At 37.9% G+C, this 23,928-nt stretch overlaps 1 protein-coding gene across 1 annotated transcript in view; it reads right to left on the minus strand.

The window, feature by feature from the left end:
• Window positions 1-23,928, minus strand: part of agbl1 (AGBL carboxypeptidase 1) — a 130,530-nt gene that overhangs the window by 99,441 nt on the left and 7,161 nt on the right. Inside the window, exons 6-13 of the mRNA XM_029253534.1 lie at window positions 22,505-22,542; window positions 17,899-18,107; window positions 17,349-17,517; window positions 14,020-14,072; window positions 10,490-10,630; window positions 9,851-9,967; window positions 3,605-4,068; window positions 246-329 (exon numbers count right to left, since the gene is read on the minus strand). Coding sequence (XP_029109367.1) covers window positions 246-329; window positions 3,605-4,068; window positions 9,851-9,967; window positions 10,490-10,630; window positions 14,020-14,072; window positions 17,349-17,517; window positions 17,899-18,107; window positions 22,505-22,542 — 1,275 coding nt within the window. The remainder of the gene's footprint in view (window positions 1-245; window positions 330-3,604; window positions 4,069-9,850; window positions 9,968-10,489; window positions 10,631-14,019; window positions 14,073-17,348; window positions 17,518-17,898; window positions 18,108-22,504; window positions 22,543-23,928) is intronic.

The following is a 23,928-nucleotide window of genomic DNA, read 5'->3' on the forward strand; positions in this document are numbered from 1 at the left end:
TGCACAATTCCTCTGTCTGTCTTATGTTTCTTCAGTTTGCGTGATTACTGCAAACACGGGGCTTTTAAAACCAGTGCCTTTCTGATAGGAATATAGACAAATTAGATTAGCGCTATAACACAATGTATTACTTTGTTTTTAAAGCTGGACTTTTCTTGAAACCAAAACCGTAAACTTCATGTAGAAATCTGCATTATATTTTAAGTGTTCCTCCAGTAGTTTGTCAAGTTGATGATTTGCTTTACCTGGGATCTTCCAGGTCAAAAACAATTTTGTTGATCAGTTCATCAGGGCAGATAAATCGCTGGATATCCTCAAAAATTTTCTTTCTGGGGATGAAATTGAAAGAAGAAGAAAAAAAAAAGTCAAATCATATCTGCTTTATAGCATAATAAAACTGTTTTTTGGACATTTTATGAAAATTGCCCCACTGTGGAAAAATGCACTTATGCCAAAGACAAAAGTTATATTTAATAGTAACTATCAGAATTTCCACCACACAGCTTGAACATTGTCCTTTTTAATTCTCACATCAGTTTATATTGATAAACAGGTGAATGGGTGATTTTATACCGATAAATCACACAAACACCTGCAGCCTTTTTCATTTGAACAATCAGAAAAATACTAAATAATACAAAAATATTAATTTTCACATAGTACAAAAGTGACACAGAAAATATTTCACACATAGTTTTTTATTTTTTATTTTTCTAAAAGAAGTTGATGAGTAGTTGCCTGAATGGCTTTTTAATGAGAGACAAACCTATTGACTCATCCTTGAAGGGATGGATTCAAAACAGAAAATGTCCAAATGAGTGGTAAAGGGTAAATAATTTACACTGCAATATTAAAAGGTTTGTCAAGAACAATAAACAATTAAACTTTTCTCCATTAGAAATTTCCAGCTTCACACGGGGCTCTCGGAATTTAAAGGATTTTTCACATTTACCAGTTTCATGGCAAAATAAAACCACATACCAAAATTCAGCTCCATCTTCCTTTTTCTAGCAAAATCAAGATACACAAAGATTGTTTTTGATAAGAATACACAGAAAAGCAAAAAGCAGTACGCACTGGATGTTCCATGGTTTCACTGAATCAATAAAATGCTTAGGGATTTTTCTGGTTCATTACTTTTAAGTTTGGAGAAACTGCCAAAATTCCAGCTGTAAAGAACTAGCGTGACAAGTCATTGTCTCCAGATACACTTTGCAAGTCCTTCACCGTAACACAAGACTTGTAAGTTGTCTTGAATGAATAATATTGAATATATTTGTAGATATAGAAGTGTTATTTTAGCTGTGAATGTTTTTGAAAATACAGCAAAAGCAGTAAAAAATAAAAAAGCATGGAGTAGGACCTCCCACAAACTGAAGTTCAGAAGACTATTTAGAATAACTGTCTTGTTCCCAGTTACACTCATCTTTAATAAAGCTGTGCAGAACTCGTGTGAGATCACTTCACACACGGACAGTAACATGTTACATTTACAAAGTGACTTGTACCCGAGGAAATTTTTGGAGAAGTTGCACTTTTCAGATTATGTTTTGAAACTGATGCATTTTTACTTGACCACATTTGTAAAGAAAAAACTTTTCAGTTTCTTACATTTGTCACCCTATTTCTGTTACTTTTGAATTTTTCACATTTCATATTTTAACTTTTCCCCTTAAAAATAATGAAATCAGTATCACTGCAAAGCATGATAGCTGTTGTGGATTTCACTAGTTATTACCGCCTACCAGTCGCAAGCAGTTTTAAGATGAGCGGTTGAAACTACCTGACATCAGCGGATTTGTTTTGTTGATTTCAGTGGCTAAATTCATATTTATTCATTTAGCTGATGCTTTCCTCCATAGCAACTTACAGTGTTAAGGTATTTACCCATTTAGACAGCTGGGTAATTTTATAAGAGCAGTATAGGTTAAGTACCTTGCTCAAGGGTACTACAGTCAAAGGTGAGGATTGAACCTGCAACCTTCAGATCCAAGGTCAGTAGCTCAAACTACTACAAGTACACTACCAGCTGTCGCTGAAGTGAATTTCTGATTAGTGAGAGAGTTAAGATTTTAGTGTTGACCAGGTGGCGCTAGAGTTCAGTTTCCCCTTGCCTTGATTGACAGCTTTACTTCATTCACATATAAGGAAGTGAACACGAAAAAAGTGAGGTGTAATGTGTTTAATATATTAAGAACGGTTCCGTTTTCCATGAGAACTGAGTTGTATAAGAGTTAAATACCAGCTTTCATTAACCCTTTACCCAAGTCGGGTTTGCAGCAGTCCGTAGCTTACAGTATCATTGAGCAGTAGGTTAGGTGGGGTACATTCTGGACAAAAGACCAGTCCATTGCAGGGTTACCACAAATACACACACCCACTCATGCTTTGGGCAATTCCAGAACCACCAGTTAGCCTGAAACCCATGTCTTACATTTATTCATTTCCATAACAGTTTTACCCAAAGGAACTTAAACTGTTAAGCTACTTAAAATTATTTAGACTTTCATACAGATGGATAATTCTACTGGAGTAATTCAGAGCAAACACTTACCTTGTTATGCCTATAGTCAACTGGAAACGGTCACAGAAAACAGTAGAATACAATACACAGGTTGCCTGCTTATTGTTCACTGAGCAAAATCACCCATTCACCTAAACATTGTGTCTCTGGACTGAAGAACCTTGTGTAAACATAGAAGACCATTGACTTCAATAAAAACTTCACACAGACAACAGAAGTGGTGAGTTACCAAGTATATAATGTAAATTAGCAACTGGATCAGACCTGAGCTCACAATTCCCCATAATCAGCTGAATCTGGCTAGAACAATCTAATGAGTTCCAGATAACAACCAGAGTGCCTTTGCAATAAAGCTGTCCTCACAATAAAAGAACTATTGCAGACAGTGATAAAACGGTGAGATACAGATAAGTTTGTGGAAAACAAATGACCAAAATTTACATTAAAGTCAGCTAAATTGTACATTTGACTTCATAATCTCTTGATAAAATTTTGTAGCATGTAAAGAGGCACAGGAAAAGACGACAACACACACCAACACCACCGAGTTATGGTTACCACTATTCCCTAATACATACTTATTGATGTAGGAAACAAAACCTACTTGGCACGATTCCCAATTTTAATATTAAAACCCTTACTTGACAGTGAGATGGTGCAAATGACTGTGAAGAGAGAGACCAGTCAGAGACACCAGTACTGAAGGTTTCTACCACATATTGCCCTTGAGTTTTCCTTTTCACCAAAGTATATTCTGGTCCAATATTTTTGCAAAAATAGCTTGTGATTGAGTTCAATAAGCCTTACATCAAGCATCATCTAATGGAAAGAATCACGGAAGTGTTACAAGGAGATTTTCTACAAGAAGTGTGATACTAAAGAGTATGTTACTTGTATTTCAGGTTGGGGTGAGAAGATGGCACATCCCTCATGTAAGTTATGATGTGTGGTACGTCAAAAAAATTTTAGATAGGACCAAATAAACAATCTTACAGAAACTTTTATGTAAATCTACTTATATATGGTTGCATTTGGAGGATGAAACTACAATTAACACAGGATCATGCAGGAAGTGCATACCTTTGTATGTTTGGTTGCCGCACTACCATTGGCTCCTGGATCTGTGGTGGGAGATGTCCCCAGTAGTCAGGGAAGGCCATAACTGAGTAACCAGCTACAGACTTTGTCCTAGTAGCAGCAGCACCAGTGTAGATATGCGAGTCATGAGGGACAGAGTATAGTGAGTGATGTGGGGGATGGGTCCTGTACTTCTCTAGTAACTTGGCCACCATATCATGCTTCCGGAGGCAGCTGCCATGAAAACCACTGGCCTGTGGGGGCTCGTTCAGAAAACAAAGCTTTTCTGATCCCTCATGGGGGGTCTGGCTTTCTTGAAGAACACACAGTGATCGAAGGGTCCTCTCTTCATTCAAGCAGCTTTCAGGTCTGAAAATGTTGCATTTTTCAGCTTCGAAGTTGCAGCCATTAGCCACTGGATCCTGTCCATCTGCGCTTGCCTTCCTTTCTGATCTTGAGTCCAGATCCTAAAAACACAAAAGCCCTTCATGAGCAAGTATTAGGAAGTGCTTCTATTTTACAGTCGAAGAATTCACATTTGGTTCACAATTAGTACGTTCTGCGTGAATGTAGCCCGGGGGTGCGGTGGCGCAGTGGGTTGGACCACAATCCTGCTCTCCGGTGGGTCTGGGGTTCGAGTCCCACTTGGGGTGCCTTGCGAGGGACTGGCGTCCCGTCCTGGGTGTGTCCCCTCCCCCTCCGGCCTTACGCCCTGTGTTACCGGGTTGGCTCCGGTTCCCCGCGACCCCGTATGGGACAAGCAGTTCTGAAAGTGTGTGTGTGTGAATGTAACAGAAGTTTTCGCAGCTGCTTAGCCCATCCCCAATGCAGTTATATGTTTGAGCATAAGATTGCAGACTGTCGCCTGCTTTATGTATGCACAGACAATAAAGGAGGTAAACACAAACCTAATAATTTCATTACACTTTTTTCATAAAGGGTCCCCATTTGTTTTCTCGGACACCCTTTGTAACACAAACAATCACAATAAACACCAATTCTCAGAAATTAGACGAGTGATGTAGTTGAGTTAAGAATCAAATTTTAATGCTTGCAGTGTCAGAAGGTGAGCTTGCTTTTGATACTGAAAACAGTTTTATGGAAAAGTTTGGGCACCGTTGCCCAAATTATATATTTAGTTAATTTTGTAAGTAAAAAGTAGTAAACAACTGCTGCAGGAAATAGCGTATTAAAAAACACCATATTTGCAAATTTTATTGTGCAGTTACTTTTTATTTCATGAACCTTAAAGCAAGGAACAAAGAAAGTGGTAATTCTGGCATATGCAAAACTTTGGACACCCTAGTAAATCAGTATTAAGTAACAACCCCTTTGGCACATATCACAGTCTGTGAACGCCTTTTGTACCAACACTCCTATGTCAGGCAAACCTTTCTGCAGGTTCTCTCCAGTCATATGAGGGCTTGCGTTTGCCTTTCTAGCATTTGAGCAGTGTTTTCAGAAAGTTTTCTTGGTCTTCTAGATATTGCCTTGACTTCCATAGTTCTCTTTAACTGCCATTTCTTGATGTCATTATGGACAGTGGAAATTGTGAGCTAGAAGTGTTTTGCAATCTTTCTATACCCTTCCCTTCCTTTGTAGGCATCAGTTAGCTTCATTTTCAGATCCTCAATCAGTTGCTTAGAGCAGCTCATGTTTGTTGGGTGACAGCGCAAAGTTTGGAGTGTCAGGGAACTGTATTGGTCATTACAGCCAAAGTAACTGACAAACAACTATCACAGAGCAAACTGAGATAAGTCATTATTGCCAATGGTGCCACAAAATTGTCACAAAAACGGTATGTGTTTAGTCTTCTTGTAAAAGCTAGTCCCCTAGGATTACTTCCAAGAATTGACCTCTTATCAGTAATTGCTAACAACTGTCAACAACCTGAAAGTATGTAACTTCTTCTGAGTCACATACTTTCATGTTGTTGACATTGGTGTGTATGTTCAATTTTGTATAAACACTCAGCCAGTTGAGAAAAAAATAATACATAAGTCTGACAAAGTTTCTTTCAGAATCTAATTAAACTAAACTACCTCATGCATATTAATTCTCTGACAGTATGGAACATTTATGGATGGTATTGTTGATTGGTTTATGGTTAGGGACAAGCTAAGAAATATTTCCAGTTTTAGCACCAATGAATAACAATGCATTGTGACAAAACTCCCAACACATTTTATTACATTTATAATAGATTATAAAATAAAACATAGTCACTCAATGTAGCTCTATGTATGATAATGGAAAAATATTACTTTAGCATAAATATTTGTGTTTCAGATTGTATGGTCAAGAGGGAATCTACTGTTATCTTCTTAAGTAAGGTACATAAGAAGGATACAAATCAGAAGCATAAAACTAAATATTTCCAGAGATGAAAACACTGATCAGACTCCTAAACTGAGTTAAATTAAAGTAGACTGTCATAAATGACCTTCTCCCTTCATTTTTGTAGTTGTAATTTGATATATTGCAGCTCAAGCAGTGTATCTGGCGCTGTTAAAAACAGAAATAAATGTAGACAATGAATGTCATTGATTGCAGTTTACCTAATTTCACACATGAGGATGACCAGAACAAAATTAAAATGGCGATGTGCAAAGTGAGCATTGCATCATATTCTAAGTTAATGAAGATGCTGACTTGACACATTTAGTCCCAAATGGCATTTACTAGAACCTATTGGAATAATTCTTTAAATTATCTGGAAAAAATCCAAAAGTCAATCAATGTAGCACAGAAGAACCAGAAACCCTGGGAACTCTGAGTCATAAGCATTGAATATGTTTTGGGAGTTTGCTCTTATTTGACAAATAAAAATCTGTAAGAGTCTTGGTCATCATGAGCCTCATCATATTCTGTTTCCTTTCTCCATCTGAACTCTTTTTTAATCTTGATTGAGATTTTGATTTGATTATGATTCAAATGACATTCAAATTTAATCAAACCAAATGTACTAGTTGTATTTTGATGAAAACAAGAGATATGAAATTATGCAATGTAATATACACTTAGATACCAATAATGTATTATTACAGTTTACAATAATTCCATTGGCAATTTTTCTTTTTGGTTTCAGCAGTTGTAATTGATGAACTAATGATGTAAATAATATTACAGATGGATTGGTGTCCTGTCCAGGGTGTACCCCTTTAGCCTTGCACAGAGTGCTCCTGGGATAGGTTCCAAATCACCGGCAATCCTGCTCAAGACAGGCAATTATTGAAACTGGATGAATGGATTCATGGATGGATGGAAAGATGAGTGGATCAATGGATATTATATTGCAATATTAACTTTTTAGTTATAATAAAAAACTGACCATATTCTACAACTCAGCTGCTTGCATGCTCAAGATATATATCTCCCAATTTCAAACCTGACATGCCATTACTGAAATAAATTAAGCCAAAGTTACTGCATCAAAATGCTCCAAAGTATTTCCCTTCAAATTAGATCAATTTGGGTCACAATAAGAAGCAAGCTACAATGTCTAAAAGAATAACACTACATGATTGAATTGAAAAAATAACATTAAAAAGGGATGAACAGGTCTAAAAATTCATCAACTGATTGCCTAAATACATAATATTTGGTTTAATGTATGGTTGTGAGAACAGAACTGAATTTCTAGCCATCTCAATAAGGTCCTCAAAACATTCCAGTACAGCCGCTATACTGACACCTATTTTACTTTGATAAAGCTGATGAGACTCTATAACAATTAGGAAATTGGTTACATAGAATCAGATGAGGGGAACTAGAGAAAACCTTGAAACGAAAGCTCTTTTTAGAGCTTTTTTTTAAAAAAATCTTTGGGTTGTTCCGTCAATTTAATTTGAAAATTCAGATTTTTTTGCTTTGAAGAGCCGGTTCTTTATATTTTTTTATATTGTTTCTTACTTACAGCATTTTTTATCTTCACAAAAGGCACGATAAATAGCCATACTGTGAAACACAATTAAAATGTAAAACCAGCTTCGGTGCTGATGGAATAAAATAATTCCACTGTCATAACCTCCACACTACAGAAACTAGCAAAGTTTCTCTGAGATAAAAAAAAGGACTATTCAAAAGTTCTCAATTAATTACTACACCAAGAGAATACTATAAAGTCTGGAAAATTATGGCTGCATTGATAGTTTGTCTTTATTTATTTAATTTAAATTTGTCATTTTCTTCAGAATCAAGCCTATTATGATCATTTTTTAATTACGTGTGGAGGCCACCAAGGATGAAACACAATGTTTTCATCTTGAGCTCTGCTAATCAAAAATACAATTAAGAGAGTTTCTTGGAGGATTCAACAGTGAGACTCTACAACTTCAGCTGACTTCCAAAGCTGACAACAAGGACCTACAATATAAAAATAGGTCACTGAATATGAAGCCAAATTCATAACAAAAGTGCTATTTCTCAATAGTTCCCACAAGAGAGGATTCATGTCCACAGAAGAGTTTTGGAAGTGAAATTTTTGGAGGTAATACTGTCCTTAAGGACAAAATCACAGAAGAAGAACAATAATACATGCCTGTTACAAGCTGTAATGTACTTGCTAAAGTTAATAGTCAGGCACACAAGAGACAAGCTATCTTCAATGAAGGAAAAATAAACTTTTATTTTTTCTCAGTGTTCCATTGCAATGGAATATGGAACGGTGCAATATTGGCACATCTAATAATACACTAGGTTTTCTCATTAGCTAACTTATTGCAGGTTAAGTAACAACAAAATTTATGTCAATCAGTCAGTCAGCCATGGACTGGCATGCTGTCCAGGGTGTTCTCCCTCAGCCTTGTTGCCAATGACTGTAGGGCAGGTTTTGGATCACTGCAATCCTGCTCAGGACAAGGGGTTACTGGATGGATGGATGGATGGATGGATGGATGGATTGTTAAGAAATTATCTAAATCTAAAATATTAAAAATGCAGTGTAAAAGCTGTGTCCAATCAGTTATTTTTAATTCTATAAATTTAAGATGTAACAAAAATACATATTTTTCTGTGTTGATATATTTGACATGTATTAAAAGCGAGTCACTATTATTTCTTCTGAAAAGCTAAACAGGAATTATTTGTTTTTGATTTCCATATAATGATTTCTTACATTATAGATTAAGAAAAGACAGGTACTACACACACACACATTTTCAGAACCGCTTGTCCCATACGGGGTCGCGGGGAACCGGAGCCTACCCGGTAACACAGGGCGTAAGGCCAGAAGGGGAGGGGACACACCCAGGACGGGACGCCAGTCCGTCGCAAGGCACCCCAAGCGGGACTCAAACCCTAGACCCACCAGAGAGCAGGACCGTGGTCCAACCCACTGCGCCACTGCACCAAGACAGGTACTATTCCTCATCAATTCCCATCAATTTACATGAAAAATCGTTAAAAAAAAAAAAAACAAACAAAAAGTTTCTGACCACAAAGATGAACTTTATACAGACCGACTAATACCACTAAATATAACTGAGGCTGCTTTGGCAAAGTAAATAGTTTCAAGACAATCTTTCCTGGGATGAAAATGTGAACAAAATGATGTCAAATCTAATGTCTGAAGATGGGAAAAACAGAAGACAGAGTTGATAGGATGGGAAAAAAAGGCCATTTCAAAAGTTATACAGTTTTAGTGCATGGATTTTCAGTTTCCATCACCCTATTTAACACTGGAGGAAATGTAGTATACCCTCAAAACATAAGCAATGCAATTAGTATTTAGAGTATGACTAATTCCATCGCTACATTACTGAAGCCCCAGATAAATATGTATTTAAATAATTACTTTCATTACAGTTTGAGCCTCAAGCTCATTGGAAAAGCACAGCAAAGTCTACATAAAATACCATGAAGTGTGTATTTTTAAAAACAAACAAACAAATGAACAAATAAATAATTAAATAATAGAACATGCAAGAATGGCATTAGGATTTTAATGACATCCAGTAATGCACTGTTTCCAAAGTCCTCCTTTACACTCTACGCCAAACATCTAGAGGTAGTACATTCCAGTCTTTGTGGGTAACATACAGAACTTGGTTTTGGTTTTAATCAAAGTGCTCAGTGTTGACTGAAGGCATTATGTGGACAGCAGCTTCTTATACCTGGTGTTCCAGATGTAAATGAGTCCCTTCTGTGAAATTAACTGTGATTGAAGCAGCATTAGGAGACATATTCAGTAAGATACATTGCTGGGATCTAGCCATAGAGGGCTTGTCAGGTTTTGGGAAAGGAACCCACCTGGAAGTCATGGTGCAGCTCTGAGCATAGCCTAGCATACTGTCCCAGCTGGTCGCAGGGTCTGTCAGGCTCGGACTGGGCCCGCAGCTTGTCTAGATTAATCTCCTGGTCATCATCCTGCCAACAGCAACACACAAAACATAGCTCACCAATAATCAGGAAAGTCATCCAAAATGTAATTGTGCCAGAAACAGCACATCTGCCAGTAATCAGTAATTATCTGTATACAAGTTTTACTGCATAGTCTTCTGCACAGAGATCTAAAACAAATAAACAGCCTTAGTTAGAAAACTTTAATCTTAACTTGCCTCAAATTACTATTCCATCAACTCAAAACTAATTACAATTCCCAGAGGGTAGCTATAACTTTCCGTTAAGAAAAAGTATTACTTAAATATCTGTGGGTTTGTAATTTGGAGTCACTTCTCACGACCTGTAAAGCTGAGCATAAGTAAAATATAACAGCATTTTTCATAAACGCTGATTATATTTCTCTCCACCTGTAACGTACAAAAAACAGAATAACATGGGTAGCAGGTTGTGTTGTTTTTTGATTTAGCATCCATGAGGTAAACACTCCTTAACGGGCCCTTTTGTAACTGGCAAGGCCGCAAGGAACAGCCTGATGAAAACGACTACCTTCCTGTCTCCCAGTGACACTAGCAGTGGGGGGAGAGTGCTGCTGACTTCTGTGGGAGTCTCTTGTGCACCCTCCTCACTTTTGTGACCATTGGGGTTATTTCCAGAAAGGATGAGGACCAACATCCTCCTCAACAACATCTAGAACAAAAAAGGCAAGACAAATAAGAATACATAAAAAACACAATGCTGCCCTGAAAGGTCTCCAGGTAGCTCCAGCTAATTGTAAGCAAACATGAAGGAAGAGACAAAATACAGGATCCTCTTGGAGTCAGTCTTTACAATCTCCCATTAACTGTTTCTTGTGAAGGTGCTTCTGTAGACTTCACATTTCACATATCTTGTCTTCTTGAGGGCAAGATCTCCCTTCGACCTATCACAGCCATGCGTGCTGTGTCAAGGCAGGACCCAACACCGGACTGGTTCAGTGGGTGGTGTGGTAATTAGAGCTGTTGTCCTCTACTCAAAGGACCCAACAGCACTCTTGTACGAAGGTAAATACCCTAAATTGCTCTGGTTAAAAAATGCTGAGCTGTAGAAATAAATCATTATGCGTAACTAGACATTGTAAATTGCTTTGAAGAAAAGTGTCAGCTTAATAAATAAATGTAGATTCATTGTGTTTTTTGATTGCAAGATGTTTGGTAATTACAACAGCAAAGGAGCAATGCAATTGAAGTGATTTTGGGGGTGGGGGAGAAGTGAATTTTACCAGAAAATCACTACTGTGTGAAATGCCATTCTGGAAGTAAAATAAAAAATAATGCTGGCCTTACTCGTTTAACAGAATGAATATATTTAATTTTTTCATTTAAGACCATTTAAATGGATTTAAATATTAATCCAAAAACATGTGTCTTCTGGATAATCTGTGAAAGGAAAGTCTAACTGCCAGGAAAGACAAAGAACACAGAAAAACCTACTTTAATTCAGACATGTGAAAATAGTTTGGGTTAATAGTATTTTTGGAGTAGTGTGTCTGTGTGCTTCTTATATGAACAGAAGCCTATTTGATAGTATAACATCTGCAAATACATTGCAGGGAGTGAAATATTTTCCACAAGACTGCAATAAATCTGCCAGATAGTTGTCTGTCTTTGGAGACCAGCAAAGAAAATTGTTTCAGAATACATTTCACAACTAATGGGATTTCCTTAGTTGGATTATGATGATCACACCACTTAACACATATACTATGGGCAACATGGTGCTGCAGCGGGCTGTGAGGACAGATGTTGGTTTCAATCTGGCTCTTATATGTGAAGTTTGCATGTTTTCCCTATGTTCATGCAAGTTGCTTCCCACAGTCCAATTTTAGGTTTGTATACTAAGCTACTCAGAATGATTTACCCATTGTATGGCAACTCCATTTTTGTTGTATTAGTTCAGAGTATGCGATAGACTGGCATCTCGTTCTGGGGGTACCCTCCTCAGCCTTGTGCCAAATGCTTCTGGGATAGATACCAAAATGTAGTTCAAGATAAGTGGTTGTTGAACCTGGATGGATTGATGTTTCAGGGTAAGCACTTGGATCAAGGGTACTACAGCAGATCAGGGATTCGAAGCTGTGGCCATTGGCAGAAAGGTGATAGCTCTAGCAACTACACTATCCACTGCCCAGATGAAGTTACATCACTTATTTTACATTGATGAAGCTCCTTTGTCCTCCTCAAACCAGCCTCAAGCACTCTAAATCTAAAGAAAGGTAAAACCCATCAATTTGTATCCTCTGAACTTGTGTTACTCAGTATATTTTACAGATTAGACAGTTATCTAGTGTATCAATGATTCAGTTACGACAAAAAAGAAATACACTGTAGCAAATCTAGACAGCACAAGTTAAATAGCTAGTTTACTGAAACTAAATGGAGTTTAATGTAAGAAAGATAGTGCAGTACAATTGTTTCCTGACTTACAAACTTTACAGTAACAAACTTTTTGCCATTAGAGCTTTTTTGAAGTATTAAGTTTGTATTTTTTAATGAGCTTTTATACCAAATAAAACTGCACTGAGAGATAGCAATGGCAAGTAGTGCCATCTCTCAGTGCAATTTGAATTGGTATGCAATATGGTAAGCAATAATTTCTCACATTAATGGCAAGCACTGCCTTAAGTTTATCAAGTCCCTTCTCAGCTCTGGCCAAGGGTCTTTTCTTGTTCTTTCTAATTTAGAAAGGGACAGAAATACTTAAACAAGGGACTCAAAACATGGAGGTGTGTGCAAGCTGCTCAATGTGTGGGAAGAGAGAGAAACCACTTTTCTGTTGCAGTCCAACAGTACTGATGTTCCTAGCTCACATTTTTCACCTGAGGTCACTTTGTTCGATGAATGAGCTAGGTTTTCAGTGAAGGCAGATGAAACCCAACTCAAGCTGTGATTGGTTAACACTAAACTCTGATTGGTCTCACTGCTAGAAAAATTTTCCAATGAATTCTACAAAAGTAGTCATCTGACTGATAAGATATTTTTAATGGTTCACTTTAAAAGCACCTGTTTACTGACAGCAGACAATGTCTAGTGAAAATCACAGAATTCACGCCAGGGTTCAAAGTAATACTGAACTGAAAAGTTTTAAGGAGAGAAAGATAAGACAGAGAGAGATTAAATGTGAAAAACTGAAAAGTAATGAAATGTAAAACCTTTTTTTCTGTTACAATAATACTCAAAAAGTATCGTTGTCGAAAAAATTACAATTTCTTCAAAATCTTCCTTGAATACTTCCAACTGAGTAAATGTAATTCATTGCTACCCTTCCTATGGCCCATTTCAGGCTAACTGGAGACTTTAGCCTTAGCGTGGGTCTAGTTCAAAGGGTCCTTCTCCCAAGATGATCCCCTTTAAGTCCTCAGACTAACTATTTCACAGTTCTTCAAGATTCTTCTTAGCTACTACAAGCTGGCCACCATTGTTTGGGCGGGGATGGGCGACCGGGAAGTGTCCAGAGAGTCAGGTCCTGCCTCATGCCCTGGGCTCCACTGCCCACACTCACAGTATACTAACAATTACTTTTTTCCACAGAAAATAGCACCTTACATCACAGTACTTTTCTCTACTGAACCACCTGCCAAATAGTACAACTTTTGAGTTTTTACAGGCAGCTGTCACGACAACCTGTTATTATTTGTTAGCGGTCGAAGGAGGCATATGAAACCTAAGGTGACAGATCACATTCCCAAAGAAGGAAAGAGGTACTACAAAACTGGACACATATATTATGAAGTATAAATATTCGCAAATACTTTCCCCATTCATGGTTGGCTGGGGGTGTGTGTGGGCACAAATGATTTATGGAGGCATTGAAGTTGAAGGCCTGTTACTAGAGCGATGCAGACACTGGGCACTGGGGTGGATCAAACAACAAACAGGAGGGTGTGGCAGTAGGACCAGTCCCTCCTCCCCCGCTTGCAGTCCTTGGGAAAAATAGGTTAGCTGCTGTTCTGTTTGTCCAGTTTCACAAATATCATAAGAGGAATGGTTTGCATTAGTGTTATGCATTCTTATACTAAAAGGTAATCCGAGGTAACTTACATGGTCGTTGCTGCTTTCATTATCATCCTCATTATCTTCTTCTAAATCTTCATCTTAAAGAAAGCAAATCCAGATTAAACCCTAAATAGTTAAATTCAGCAGTAAATTTACAGGATGTGTCAAAGTTTAAAGTGAATTTAGAACATCATTGTCATGTAATATAGTGAGAACAGCAATTTCCAGAAAAGAAACAACATCAGCAATTGTGAGGTTAAAATCTGGCTTTTTCTACTTTTACAACTTCCTGCTGTCACATTTGGCTCATATGATCTCACTCAGAGCAATAGAGACTTTCACAAAAAAGAGTGATTAGATGGGGCAAACAAAAAAATAACAACGTTATTGTAGAGTGAAGGACGTTTCTCTTTCAGAAGGAGGTTAAAATCTGTAATATCCATACAATACATTATACATTAATAATATTGTGATTCTGTCTGCATAGAAAACTTGGACTAAAATATTTTTATATGACTTAAACATTTACCCCTTGAATATTCTAAAAACTAGTCATGAGACAGGAATAAATATAAATACATTTGCACATATAATTTTATACTCTATAATTTTTACTAAGGTCACATGCAAAAATACAGCAAAAAAAATCCAAGTTCCCCAAGACCTACATGATTTTATTTGACCCCTACTGTCATTTTATTTAGCCTTTTAATATAACACGTCTTTTTTCTAAGATAGAAAAAAATCTATTTCAGAACCAAGTCACCCATTTTCAGTAACTGTCTTACTGTTTGATTCATTATTCGTATGTCTACTTCAAATTAACAGTAAAAGTCAGGTTCAAGAATAGGATATTGTGAAAACTGAGTAGATGGCTGTTCTGAAATGCTCTAGAAATTAGCTTTGATTTTGTAAAAAAGTTTTATTTTGAAAAAGGATTTTTGAGCTTACTGAAAGCTGCATCATATATATTATAGCAGCACAGGTTCTCATGGGGGAAAGAGCAAAGTTATTAATGGGTAAGTTTAACCAAAGTTTCTGAACTTAGCAAATCCTGTGTGAATTTCATAAGCAATTAGACAGTCCTTTTTAAGCGGCATCAGTTAACAAAATTTTAAAAATGGCCTTTGGTTAAATTCACGCCAATGAGAACACATTAATCCTCTTCTTTTAAATAATGGTCCAAAGGACTTCACATTTCGCATTTGCCATTCCCTTAATATCTATTTCCTTGTTTATTTAAAGTAACAGAACAATTAGAAATACAAGAAATAACCTGGTCCTGTACCTTGGGAAAAGTCTTCTATAAAAGTGAACAAAATTAAATCCTTTCATCTGATATTCCTCTTACCCAAAGGGGTAGGTATCTATATAAAACACATGACACGTGGGTTTCATAAACTAAATCAGTTTTATTTCTTCATTTCCTAATGTTAAACTATTAATATGCCTGGTTTGCCTCTTTAACTTGTGCAATGGCAAGGATTTGTCCTCATTTTCAGAAAATGAAATGCTAATTTTACAAAGGAAATAATCTTTTAATGAACAAAAATGCAAGCTGAAAACAAGTCAAAACAAATGTTTCCATCACATGAAGTAATGTTTTATTCAAAAATCATACAGTGGTGAGGTTTTGGAAGCTAAGAAGTACTGAATTCAAAACACTACTGAATAAAACTTCACACTTTGGATACTCATCAAACAGCACTTAACAGCAAAAAAGATTTTCCTAAAAACACTTCACTTGTTTGTTTCCTAGGCTTCAGCAGGACTTCCTTTCTCAAAGTCCTGCTCACAGCATTACAGCTGGGTGTAGACTTGATAGCTGTCAGTAGACATACTGGCTTTAGGGACCAGGAGGTGACACCCCAAGCAAAGCAGCAGAGGGCAGGATGAAGGTTATAGAGGGTGGGCAGATAAACTCGGCAGAGCCTCATCTTACTTACTGCCAGGTGCTGACTGCAGACACAAGCTTCAATCTGAAGGTTCATTAGAGTTGCCAGGATTGTAAGCAATATGGGTGTTAAAAAGCCCATTTCTCATCAAAAGAGTGTCCAATCTGCAGTGTCATGGACCCTGAGTTCAGGCGGATTCCTGTCAAGCCATTAACTTTGATATGTCCCTCCCTAGATGAACCCAGGTGGATGCTACTCTGCATTCTATAAAGATTCTGAAGACAAAGGCACTTGCATCGGTGCAATATTCCATCACCTGCACTTTAGGCATAGTATCTTCATATTTCCCCATTTGTTGAATTCATTCAGAGTCTCACTTAGTGTGGACAGAATACAAAGCAGTAACAACTCAACTATAATGCTTCCAACTGCACATAACTCCATATATCGGGAATCTTTTAAAACAATCGCAATGTGTCCTCTAACGTGATACTGTTCATTTACTTCTGTCATACCAGACCCTCAGATTGTTAAGAAGTAAGATGGGAAGTAGTACTAATGCAGCATTGCAACCTGCTGCCATCATGAGAGTAAGGTACTTAATCTAAAATGGATCAGTTGAAACTATCCACACAATTGAGGAAACATATAAACAGTTGAAACAGCCAAATGGATCACATGAAAGCATTAACTAATCAGCAAAGATAATAATAATAATAATAATAATAATAATAATAATAATATACAATTTTCTGAAGCTGGTGGGTTTCTTTATGCCAAATATATAAACATTAGAAAATGAGCTGTTGTTCACTGCTCGTACAGAAAAACCAAGGGTCACATAGATTTAATGCCTAACATTAGGGAGGCATGAGGTAAGTGCTTGACAGCACGACTCACAGCTGCAGTGTCATCAGCCTGAGTTGCCAGGGCAACTGGGACTGCAGAATGGCATCCAGGACTCTGTGTTCAGGCACACTGATACATGTGACAGGTAGACATCTTCACAAAAGATTTAACTTTCCAAATCCCCGCTATGACACTGAGCAATTAAACTTTCTAGCTCTGATTGCTACAGCAGATTTTACATTTAAGTATATACAAGAATAAATTTTTGAAAGAAAAATAGCTTCACTGGATGCGCATCACATGATTCTGAACTCAAATATGTAAGAATTAAAAACTTTAGAAAATATATGCTTATTGTTGCACTTATACATTTTTTGAAATTGCATTTGTTAATATTCATAGCTATGTTTTCCAGGGACATTTCAGTGAAACAAATACAAATGAATCTCCAGGAAAATGAGTGAACATTAGAGAAATACTTACTGTAAGAGGCACAGAGAATGGAATCGTTTACATGATACACATTAGTATGGATTCATCAATCCACATGATGCATATCATGCTTCATGAGGTGTCAGAAGAGCACTGCTTATAGGTGAAAGTTTCTCCAGGAGCTTGGCAAAGGCTTACCTTGGGTCTCTGGCACAGTGTTCCTTGCCATGGGGGAACCAGAAGGCAGGGGAAAGACATGGGTACTCCACTCTGATGTGATGGGAATGGAGCTCTTTGGATAACACTTCCGCATTAGCTGAACGGCAGGCTCCACTAGAGGCAGGAGCTTCTCATTGTCCAAGCAAGCCTAAAGACACCAACGAGTTGAGTCAGCTTCTTCACTGCTCACGTACATTTCCGTCTGTGTTTTGTCTTGCAGCATCACAGCATTTATTTCACTGTTGCATGTGTAACGTCTTCCTTAATTTGTACTGGATTCTGAGTTCTGTTCATGCAGCATCCCTTAAGAAAATAGCAAAATATTCAGTTAGTAAGGCATGTATTAAATACTCTGACGATACCACAGCAGCAGCTGTTTCTTTGAGTAAAAAAGACAAATAACTTGAGATTGGCTTTTAACTTTCAAAGTTCTCAAAGCTCACAGACAGAAAGTGAATAATCTGGGGCAGTATAAAAGTGATGGGCATCACTCTGGTTCTGAAGATGATTTCTGGAGACTGGCTCTCACTTGTGTGGTGCGGAACAGCAGGCCGAGACCCCCGTCCGCAAGCAGGGCAGCATTAGCAGCGCTGGTGTTGATTGCTTGGTTTAGGCAGTGCAGCAGTGCCCTGCAGATGGTGACGCGAGTATGATCGACTTCTCTGTGGTGCCAGTCCTCATACAGCCTCAGCAGGCCTGAGACGTAGCCCTTGGCAGCGGCACGCCGCCCATTGGCCTCTGAGAGACACAGATGTCAGATTTGATCAATTTGCTCCCCAAACCTTCAAATTCATGCAGTATTTAGACTACCAGCCACAAGGTGTTGGACTTTGGTGTGGACTAACACCCTATCAGCAGTTACCTTGGTTAACCTTGGTGTCTTCATAATTCCCAAGAAACAACTGTGTTAATGTTGTCATTTCTGGCCATACAGAACCACTTAGTCATCACTTCAACGCTAGTTAAGGCAGAAGGTGGTGTAATAGTTAGAGCTGCCATTTTTGACTCAAAGGACTCAGGTTTGAGTTCCACATCCTGCTGTAGTGCCCTTGATCAAGGTACGTTGCCTGAATTGTTGCAATAATATTACCCAGATTTACAAAGAGTAAATGAAAAATTGCTTTGCAGAAGGGTGTTAGCTTAAAAATTAAATGAATTATTTATTTCCATATTTTACAAGTATTATTTCTCCAAACACAAAATCTGCAGTCATGGTTCATGATCCATGGCCAGTTTTGCTACTGCTGATACATAAAGATAAGGGCTGACATGAGGTCAGATTTCCGTTATGTATGCCACTTTTTTATATTCTGAAGCACAGACGTGTTAGACCATAACTGGACACTGCTCTGTTGAATAAGGAAAGCAGCAAGAATAAACAACAGAAGACAGAATCGGAATTAAACATTTATGTGACTGGACTCTATACATTTTAGTGGAAGAAGAGCAAAACTTCAGTTATACAGTAAATAAGCTTTACTAGAAGGAAAATTCCTCATGAAACATCTTCACCAAAAGCTCCAAATCATAAAAATGTAAAAATTGTAGCTAATGGGGGTTTTCATGTGGTGCTTTCATGGACTTTAGCCCCTTAATACTGTAGGTCAGTAGATAAGAGGACGAGTGCAGATTAATCATTTTCATACTAATACAGTAGGTGGCTCATACTCCTGCCTGAAAGAGATTACAAATAATTATTGTGGGTTCCAAGTCATTTTGATCATATTTATTCACCAATGACCTTTGCATCAATTAAAGTATTAGCTGTCTTAGAATACAAAGAGGCAGGAACATTTGCATAAGCCTCACACATGTTTACTTTCCTGGCCAGGGTAAACACGTACTCCAAGTGACCATGTTGGTCATTCACATTCACATTTACATCGCTGTTTCATTTTTTTTTTTTTTTCATATCATGCTTGAGTGCATATTTTCTTAGAAAAACTTGGCATGAATTGGGATGCTCCATTGCATCTGCAATCACGGCTCAGATAAAAAGAATACAACACGTTAATACATAGTAGGAAAACCAGTAACTGGCTGTTGTAAGTGATTGCCATAGGAAAAAATAAAGATCTATGCGAGTAATAACAGAAAGGTATGGCTATGAATTTGAGTCCTACAAAGCAAAAAATTGCCCATGTTACACCCCTGACATGCATCATCAAGCAGGGTTTCAGCTTTGAGGTGGTGGTAACCACAGATCTCCATCTGTGCATATGGAAAGTGTATTAACTGGTAAACCATGTTCCTCCTCCTTAGGATGTGGACCATATAATCCAACTGTAGATCATTCTCATTTTTGTGTACTTCTTACAAAAGGTTCATCCTCAAGAGTATGTGTCAATTACAACCCCCACATTAGAAACACTGGGAATGTTCCAGAAATACACACACACACACACACACACACATTTTCAGAACCGCGTATCCTATACAGGGTCACGGGGAACCGGAGCCTACCCGGTAACACAGGGCGTAAGGCCAGAGGGGGAGGGGACACACCCAGGACGGGACGCCAGTCCGTCGCAAGGCACCCCAAGCGGGATTTGAACCCCAGACCCACCGGAGAGCAGGACTGCGGTCCAACCCACTGTGCCACCGCACCCCCCCTGTTCCAGAAATACAAGTTAGGTAACTCAGACCATCTGGGTCATTTACTGACGTGTCTTTGGAAAGAATATATGAAATGCCTACTGCCCTTTTTGCAAATATTTTTTGTTCATATCTGAACTGATGCAAAATGATTTCTCATTAACCTCAATATTGAAAGGTGAGAGATGTTCCAATGATGGCAGACAAAGACGGGGTTTTGAACACGGCAACGAGCCGCTGTGCAACCAGTGTGGGGAAAAAAAGAAGGCGAGGACCAAACCAGAATTCCACCGCAGTCCCTGGGTGTACAATACATTGCGATACATTGTCAGTGGCATTGAGACGTTCCAGGACAGATGTCAGTGGCTGAACTGGAGCACCGAGTTATTCAAAACGAGGGGTCTGTTGTCCTCTCCTCTGCACAGGAAGTCTATTGTTCTGCCTCCCATCTTTACCTTCAGCTTGCAACGTGCTGGCTGACACAGTTCTAAGAGATGCAACCATGCCCAAGAGTGCACGTCAGCACAGAGCCAGTGGCTCTGAGTGGGAAGAAATGAAATGTGCCATCACCTTGACGGAAGCCCCACAATGAACCCAGAATGGTGAAAGGAAAGCAAGCACAGGCACAGCTTCCCACCAAGTGCAGCGCAGCCACTGGTACAGCTCCAGCAGCAAGGCCAAAGATCTAGTTGCTCATGGAGCCACAATGCCACCTTCAGGAGCAATGGGAAAAAGGCCGCTAATCTATCCACAGCTACTAGAACAGGCTGCTGCTTCAAAAAATACTTTTTTATGCCATCCAAATTTAATACAGAGGCAAGAAGCATATATTAGAGACAGTGTATATTAGGGTTAAATATTTCAGATGCAGGAAGAGCAACAAAAACATAAATATAAAGTTTTATGAACGAGCAATCGGCGATATTGATTGTTCAAACTAATTTTCTTCAGCACACAAAGCATGGCCATCGCTTTAAAATGAAATGATTTCTCTACCATCAGGTGAATGAGTTCATTGTATAGTGTTCTCCATAAAGCAAGACACATGTCACAACTGCAAAACAAGCTATAGCATTTGGTTAAATCTTATTTTTTTCATAGAGAAGGCTTTTACAAATTTGTTTTATTGAATTAATTTTCCTTCCAGACAGTTCTAATTTTTAATTCTAATGTTAATCCTAAAAAAATGTTTCAATTTAACTTGGAAGATTTTTTACTTCCAGTCCAGTTGAAGACAGTTTTAAATAATTTGTTTGGATAATGTCAATATTGTTTGGTATGAACCCCTTCCAGATGCCTTGTGCATTGCATTTAAAAGTCACAGAGCGCAGTGGCTCTGCTAGGTTTCCACTTGACAAGAGAGCACAGTTCCATGACCTTGTGGCGGAAGTGTACCAAGTGGGGCAGGAAGCCCAGCGGGATGTGTTTTGGCTGTCATGGCCTGCAGGGGAGGTCAACGAAGCCCAATGAAACAGCAGTTTTTTAAAAAAAAAAAAGTCTGTCAAGTGCAGCATGGGGTTATGAGCTGCCAGTGTCAGAACAAGTCCCAAAACAAAAGTCCCTCTTATTCATTCATGAGGACAGCTGTGGGTGAGCCTTCCACAGCTCAGCCAAAGACACATCATCTATCCAGGGTCTCCTATCTCTGATATCAGTACAAAATATAGTGTAAGAGTGAAGCTCTTTCATTTTTGAGATCTTTGCTCTTTTACTTAGCAGGTATTACATGCTGAAATGTAATTATTTTTAATTAATTTGAAAATGCTATGTTTTAATGTGTCTTCCATACATTAAGTTAGCATTATAATTTAATCATTCATATGTTGTTTTTAATCAATCCACAGAAAACTTTACCATTTGGTCATTTTATTCTTACAAATATATTTTTGGTAGAAGAGATAAAAAATGAAAAAATAAATGTCAAATTTGCCTTCTACTTGACATAAATACAAAATATCATAATGTGTCATGGAGATAAATAGCTGGAAAATCAATGTATATCTAGTTTTAAGAGCATAGTGGGCACAGTGGGCAGGCAGCATATGGGTCAGAAGGTGAGGATTTGTAACCTGAGGACTGATGATTCAAGCCCCACTTTTCAGCTGTTGTTGCAGTAGCCCTTAGCAAAGTACTTACATCTGGGCTGTGTAAAATAACAGTATAAATGAGTAAATTTCTCTAACAAACAAGTTATATATTTGTGACATTTTTCAAAGATGCTTTAAACAAAAGCACATAATTATTAGCAATAGTAAGACCCATGTAAGTCTTCCACGTCCTCTTCTCCTGGAGACTTGCAGCTTTTATTTGACTTTGAAGAGAAGTTTTTTAAAAAATGAAACATTTATGAAAATAAAGTTAGGGTTCAGACTATTTTTATTTTGGCCTAATGTTTTCATATTCAGCTGTAACAAAAATTGATAGTTCATAACAGACGGACCCTTAGATAAGTTGACACATCAATAGATTATTTGAAAGGACATGGCTGACATGCAAGAAGCAGCACATTCCATCTGGACAGGGTGAAAGAAACTACTTACTTGAACGCAAAAGTCCTGCAAAAGCATCTACTGCCGCTCTGGAAATGAGAAAAAAACATTAACATTCAGAATTTATACAACAAATAAAACACACAAGCCCAGAGCAGGAAGTGTATCAAGAGATGTAGACAAAAGATGGAAAATGAAAAATATATTGTAATACATTCATTAAAGATTTATTAAATAATTGATGCTAAATACAGCATTTTCTGAGAAAAAGTTTACAATTCCCAAAATGTCTCAGTGTTCAGATATGGCTATGTTTCCAAAAAAAGATGCTTCATTTCTATGTAGGGGAAGAATGTGAAATTGCTTGCAGCAGTAGGGTAAACCAAGAAGATAGTCACTCCAATGGATTTCATTTCTTTAAAATCAGCTTCAGTCTCAGTTTGAGGGTAGGTCCTCCACGTCTCCACGATGGTCTTGTTTCATTACAGAAACAAGGAGCTTTATAGGGAATAATTTACGTAAATATCCTCTGGGCGGGAGCAGATATTAAAATCCATTAATCACTCAGTCTCTCTTGTACATGCAGTCTGCAACTTTGACTGTCTATGACTCAAAAGAATATTGCCCATTTCCAGGGACATCTCAGTGAGTCTTGTTGAAAACAAGACCACTACAGAATGGGGTATAAGTTGTGAGAATATGTCACTGTAGCAATCATGGGAACCAAAAAAAAAAAAAAACAGCCATAATCCATGAGTATGCTTGGGTTTGAAGGCAGTCTTGGCCTTAATGTGGCAGATGACATACTGATTGATGCTGTTCTTGACCAACTATTTCTTACATTGTTTCCAGCAGGATGTAACTTTTTACTGCGGTATCTTGTTATAATTTTTGCTCTCTGGTGTTAATTAAATGCATTCTATATTATCAACACCAAGGAAATGACACAAAACAATACAGCTGTCGGTTTTGCCCTCTCTCAAACTCCTTTCATATAAGTGACAAAAAATGTCAAAGCTGCAAAAACAGAAAATTGGAAAGGGGCAAAATCTTTTCCCAACACTATTATTCCTCCAGTTGTATTGCTGAAGCAATCCAGTAACTACAATATCTTAAGTGTACATATAGACTCCTTGTATTTTTCCTGGGTCAGGTGCAGTAGCACTATTTATATGGACAGTAGGGGGAATGGAGCAATCGCGCTGCAGAACTTGTCTTTGTGTGGGTGCAGATCTTCCCAATATTTTTGCTTTATGTTTCATTGCTTGTTTGTTCGCAGTGTTTTATTTTCAAATAAATCCTCAAATTCTCCCCAGGCCACTTTACACCTCATAAATCCTTTGTCCTAGGCATGCATAGCATGCCACAGTCATATTACCATACAATGAGATTAGACATCTTCCATTCACATGATATTGTGCAGGAACTTGGGTTTCATTTTCCTGTAAGAATGTAATGTAAGTCTGCCGGCAAGA

This window comes from Scleropages formosus, chromosome 7, assembly GCF_900964775.1.
Source record: "Scleropages formosus chromosome 7, fSclFor1.1, whole genome shotgun sequence".
NCBI lineage: Eukaryota > Metazoa > Chordata > Actinopteri > Osteoglossiformes > Osteoglossidae > Scleropages > Scleropages formosus.